The sequence below is a fragment of the Epargyreus clarus genome, unplaced genomic scaffold (assembly GCF_041222505.1).
Source record: "Epargyreus clarus isolate Ecla_fem2 unplaced genomic scaffold, WU_Ecla_fem_2.2 ptg000033l, whole genome shotgun sequence".
NCBI classification, from domain to species: Eukaryota; Metazoa; Arthropoda; class Insecta; order Lepidoptera; family Hesperiidae; genus Epargyreus; species Epargyreus clarus.
Genome location: NW_027332238.1, coordinates 4,067,095 through 4,073,094, shown reverse-complemented (window position 1 = coordinate 4,073,094; position 6,000 = coordinate 4,067,095). Strand labels below are relative to the sequence as shown.

At 33.7% G+C, this 6,000-nt stretch overlaps 1 protein-coding gene across 1 annotated transcript; it reads left to right on the top strand.

Moving 5' to 3' along the window:
• Positions 1-305: 305 nt before the first annotated feature.
• Positions 306-4,476, top strand: LOC140755377 (facilitated trehalose transporter Tret1-like). The gene is made up of 3 exons (XM_073090572.1): positions 306-311; positions 2,628-2,763; positions 3,235-4,476. The coding sequence occupies exons 1-3, from the start codon at positions 306-308 to the stop codon at positions 4,449-4,451; spliced, it is 1,359 nt and encodes a 452-aa protein (XP_072946673.1). The 3' UTR covers positions 4,452-4,476.
• The last annotated feature ends 1,524 nt before the right edge of the window (positions 4,477-6,000 follow it).

The window sequence follows — 6,000 nt, the reverse complement described above, 5'->3', positions numbered from 1 at the left end:
CGCATTCTTGATTTTATAATCTATCATAGATGATTATTTATCTGTAAACAAATATGTATGTATGTCTGTCTGTTTGTGCTTTAGGCTCATTGCTTTAGTTTGACAAAGAACATATAGTCTGCAAACTTTTCTGTGTGTCAGGAGCCTCATAATGTTGCTAGGTTGGCAATGTCCCAGTAGTTCCGGAACTAGAATAGGGCTACGGTATCCCCTGCCTATCGTTAGAGGCGACTAAAAGGAGGCTTCCGGGGTTGCCGGCGGCAAGAGTGGTAGCTCGAACCGTCCAGTAAGCGGCCCCGGGAAGGATGTCGGTACGTGTGGCCGGCCCTCCGGTGGCCGTCCTCAACGCTTTACTCAACGTTTTAGCGCGGTAAAAATCCCACATAATCCGGCGGCGCTCCCACGTCGTCGGGCACATTTTGAAGGTTTCACCCTCGTAAAGAAAAATAGGGTAGGTTGTCAAAAGTACCTAAGAATTTGAAAAATTTAACGATTATAGTTATAAAAAATATTTTGCATTTCATTACAATACTAAGACCTAAAAACTTTTTATCTGGGTATAATTGAAAAGTCGTTCATGAAGCTGAAAACAAATGACTGCTTTTAAAATCCACCCCATATTGCATAGAAAAGTTTGTCGGAGCTAAAGAAGTTTTATTTCAGCCGTGTGGTCTAAAACACACTTTCTTTTTCTATAAATACACAAAAGAAATATCACTTCTTACATGCTTACTAAGTATGGTCCGCGTAAAACTCCTAGTCCGCTCTGAATATATAAATGAATCGCGTCGCCATAGCAAATTGTATGACTACACCTGCTCGCAACTTCAGACCGGACGAGCAGTTTGGCACGGACTAAGAATACTTACATACATGCTCCTTTTCAAACAGTTTGTTTTATTTCAAGAGGGGCAAGATGGGGTGTTAAAGATAGTGTTGCATTATTTTGTATGTCGCCTGAACTCAAACAAAAACAAGTAATTGATCCATAAAGGTTAGCGCTCACTCCAACTAGCCGTAACGTCAATTACAATGCAATAATGTCAATTACATCATTATCGATGCGTATAGAAATAAAACCCTAAGAATTCTTTGATAAAATTGAAATAGATCGTGATGTATGTGTGTGTGTGTGTGTGTGTGTGTGTGTGTGTGTGTGAAACGTGATTATGCCTTTGGTCAATAGGAAAGTTCCTATTAATTGCCAGCATATGAACATTATAAAATGTTATAGTTTTCAACATTAATGTGCCATATACTTACCTGAAAATTAAATTTATTTACGTAAATTTTGTGAATACGTTCTTTTTTATTTTATATTAATTAAAATTTATATTTTATATTAATTTAAGTTATTATTTTTATTTTTTAGTATTTTTGTTTGTAAATATATAGAGTCCTCTAATCAAATGAAAAAATTACATTTTAAATTTTAAAAAAAGTATGAATGTACTGTTATATTTGAATTATCTTACTTCTTATGATGATGTATCCCTTCCTGCTGTGTTGAAATGCCAAATGCAATATTCGAATTTTATAAATAATTCACATACTTACTATGTAAAAGTATGTGAATTATTTATTATTATTATATTACATTTAAACACATTAACATTTAAAGGCAGTAAATGTGTTTATAATTAACTATTTGTTGACAGAGTGTGTATTCGTATTTTTACCTAAAAATAAAGCCCGGCAGAATCATTTATTTGCGCTAACCTTAACAATCTACATCAAATAATCAGAAATTAATTGGTTTAATTGGGGATAATCAAACGATATGATTTATAGTTTATCGTCATTACGATTTACAGAAAATTATAATGAAAGTAATATAAAACTGAAAATATGCACCATTGTTTAGTCAATGGGGTAAAAAGCCACAAAAATACGCCTGCATCTACGAAATTTATTTATCAAATAAATAAATAGTAAATAAATAATGATTTATCAATAAAAAAATTGTAATAAATAATGTTTTACCAATATTTCACAGTTACTAATTCGTTAATAATAATTTATTAATTATTAATTCGAGTTTGAAATAATAAATAATGTTTTATATTACGTTATATGTTTATTTTTGCACATAACACAAGGTAAATAGAAAATGGATAGTAATTATGAAGTTGTGAATACAGATGAAGAATTAAATCAAAATACAAATATTAATTGGATATCATTTTTAAAACAGGTGAGTTATTTCCTTTTTATTACTTATGTTTTTTGAGGTAGATGAATTTTTGATACCTGGCAAGGTATGATTACATTTTTTATACAATAGCAGGTACTTAGCAGAGAGCATGCAGTCCTAATGGTAATTGGCTACTACCGACAATAAACATCTTTAATCAACTCCAGATGAGATTAGATTCCTACCTGAGGTTGGTAACAGATGCGCCGCTACCCCTGAGGACTAAGCTGGAATGCCTCGGATAAGTATATCTCCCTTACCACACTTCAAATCAGAACACAGCAGCGCTTAACACTACTGTTATAATAGAAATAGGTGTCGCGGAGGTGCCAACGAAGTCGAACCACAGAGGGTTCTAGCACTACCAAAAATTTTATATGATCCTATGCTATATAAGATGTGATATTATGTCTATGATACGTTATTTTTCCAGATGCACATGTGTAGTGGTGTGTGGACACTGTTTTATTTAACGGGGCTCTGCACGGGGGCCCCCACTGTCTTCATACCCCAGATACGACGAGAGAACTCTACAGATGTCATTGATGATGATTTGGCTTCGTGGCTGTGTAAGGATTTTAATTTCTAATTATATCGGCGTTCGGGGCCCCTTAAGGCCGGGGCCCCTATGAAGAGGCCCCGTGTAAAAATACAATAGAAAAAATCGTTATTAACTATTATAAATGAAATTTATTTACTTTCGGATATAAGAGATTTATTTAGTGTGCACCAAACTAAAAGTAACAAATACAAAATTATTATTTGTAAATTATGATTAAAAAACACTTGCGATCATTACTGCGGACAGTATGGACCGCTCAAGTCTAGTCTAGTCTTCAGGGGTAGTGGAACATCTGTAGCAGACCTCAGGTAGGAATCTAATCCTATCTGGGGTTAATTACAGATGTCCATGGGCGACAGTAGCCACTTACCATCAGGAGAAATGCATGCTCGTCTGCTACTCCTATATTATAAAAAAAACTTACTACATTTTATAATTAAGATATTCAATCGCTTATATTTTAAACATTTTGTTTCAGACTCCATATCCAACATCACAGCGTTACCGTGGCTTCTGATTATACCGTTTTTGACGCAATATTTTGGAAGAAAACCGTTATACACTCTAGCATGTATAAGCATTCTAGCTGTATTCATAATCATGTTCTTTAGCGGAAGAGCACATCAAATCCTGTACGCAAACATCATACAAGGTTTTGCAAATGCTAGTAATGTCACAATTATGGTGTTAATCGTCATTGAATATTCTTCACCGAAATATCGTGGTGTTCTTTCTAATATTACGACCGCAAATTTCTATTGGGGCATGTGGACGTCGAATGCTATAGGCACATTCTTTTATTGGAAATATATCGCTGTTTTGGGTATTATAAGCTCTATTTACACCTTCTCTGTGCTATTTTACCCTGAATCTCCATACTGGTTGGCTAGTAAAGGGAGGCACAAAGAATGTAAAGCCTCTTTTAGGTGGCTTCATGGTTCTACTGAAGAATCTGAGAGAGAATTACGTGAATTAATGAAATCTCAAGTTTCTACCAGTTGGAGTTTCAACGAGTTGAAATCTAAAAAGTTTTATATGCCTCTATTGCTATCAATATTAATAGGTGCTCAATGTAACTTTAGCGGGAAATTAGTGTGTAGTGCATATGCAATTGATTTAATAAGTAAAATGACACAAAGCGAGTCAGCGGCGTATTACGGTATGCTCATTCTAGATGGCGTTACTGTCTTCGGAATGTATTTCGGGGCATATCTCTCCAATTTTCTGAAAAGACGTACTATTCTTTTCACCTCATCTTTTATTAGCTGTTCCTTTCTGTTAATTATTTCGTTATATTTATATTTAGTCAAATTATCGTTTTTAACAGAAAATAATATTATATGTGTCGTGTTACTTGTAATATATTCATTTTCAGTTAGTTCTGGCTCTATTATCATTTCGCTGTCAATTTACGGGGAAATAATACCGTTAAGGTTTCAGACCATTTCGTTTACTATAACATCTTTTATTTATATTAGTGTTAGTTCAATTTTACTAAAATCAGCGCCGGTTTTATTTAAAGCAATGAGCTTGCACGGCTCGTTTTTATTTTTTGGCTTAACATTCGGTGCTTGTGCGATGATGTTGTACTGCTGGTTACCGGAAACTAAAGATAAGACGCTGTTGGAAATTGAGGAGTATTTTGAAGAGAAAAATAATACTGGCGTTAATAAAGAATTAGTTGGTAAAACTTAATTGGACATATAACTTAAGGAGCGCTCTTCTTTCACCTCGGGGCGCGGACGCGAAATATTTTGATTTTTAGTGTTTACGCCTACTGTAAAAATGCAGGTAAAGGATTTTAACAAAGAACTAAAAAATCTATTGTCTGACTATTAATAAATAAACTAGTGGGTCAAGCAGATATGATAATATTACAACTCAAGAAATATTTCTACCTCAGCACCAGTCGGGTCCATAAGTATCCTGTCATCAAGTTGAAACCTAGGAAACAAAAAAAACATATATACGGTCGAATTGAGTAACCTCTTCCTTTTTTGAAGTCGGTTAAAAATCACAACTAATTGAAATAAGTAGTTTGAGAAATTTTGATTATAAAAAATACAACAATAAATAAATTAAAAAATATTTTTAGTTGTTGGAATTAATAAAATTTAATAAAAATGCGTTTTATTTAAGTACTAAGCATTTATTTATTAACTTACCTAACCTTACAGTAAGAGTGTTTGGAAACATAAGAATAATGTAGAATTAATAAAAAAATAATATAAATTGCTAGATCATTTATACACAAGTAAATTTATTAATTAAGTATAGGCTTCGAAATACTAAATATGTAAGTTTTTGTGCGAATTGGAAGACTTCACACACCTTTGAAAATTTGTTTTTAAGAATTCTCAGGTGCGTAGGTTTTCTCACGATGTTTTTCCTTTAAAGCATGTGAAGGAGGAAAAGATTGAAAGGATACATTTCTAATATATCACTAATTTACTAGGTGAAGGTGAAGGCTTGAAGGTGGTAGAGCCCTTTGTGGTTCGACTCCGGCGGCACCACCGCCACACCTATTTCTACCCAATAACAGCAGTGTTAGGCACTGCTGTGTTCCGGTTTGAAGGGTGTGGTAAGGGAGACATACTTTTCCGAGGCGTTCCAGCTTAGTCCTCAGGGGTAGCGGCGCATCTGTGGCCGACCTCAGGTAGGCATATCTAATCCTATCTGGGGTTGATTACAGATGTCCATGGGCGGCAGTAGCCACTTACCATCAGGTGGACTACATGCTCGTCTGCTACTCTTATATTATAAAAAAAAAAAAAAATTAAAGTGAATAATATTTTTAATATATATTTTTTAAGTGTTTTCAATAATAGTAATATTAAGATACTGTTAGAAGGTAAACAAAATTTCTTCCATTATATCAGTGAGCAGTGAGTTTGGCAGTTTGAACATATTATTATAATAGTTTTGTTTAGTATACCTAATTAGTATATTATATATTGTTTTTATATTGTTACGTAGATTTACATATTTTAATATTGTATTTATATAATTATATGTCTATTTTTATTTGAATTACTATGAATAATGTAGTTGATATAAATGACTCTTTTTTCTCTTGCTCGTCTTCAGTTTCTAGTTTTGTTAGTGCAGATAGTGAATCCTCGGGGAGTCAGACGCTGCATGATCAAATTTCCTTTTTATTTCCTTCAACTTCCCAGTATCTCAACATCATCATCAACCCATTACTGTCCCACTGCTGGGCACGGGTCTCCTCTCAGAATGAGAA

Bases quoted from the DNA above. Each gene is read 5' to 3' on its own strand.
- LOC140755377 (XM_073090572.1), top strand. The intron at 2,764-3,234 runs GTAAGGATTTTA...ATTTTGTTTCAG, and splicing joins TGATTTGGCTTCGTGGCTGT to ACTCCATATCCAACATCACA.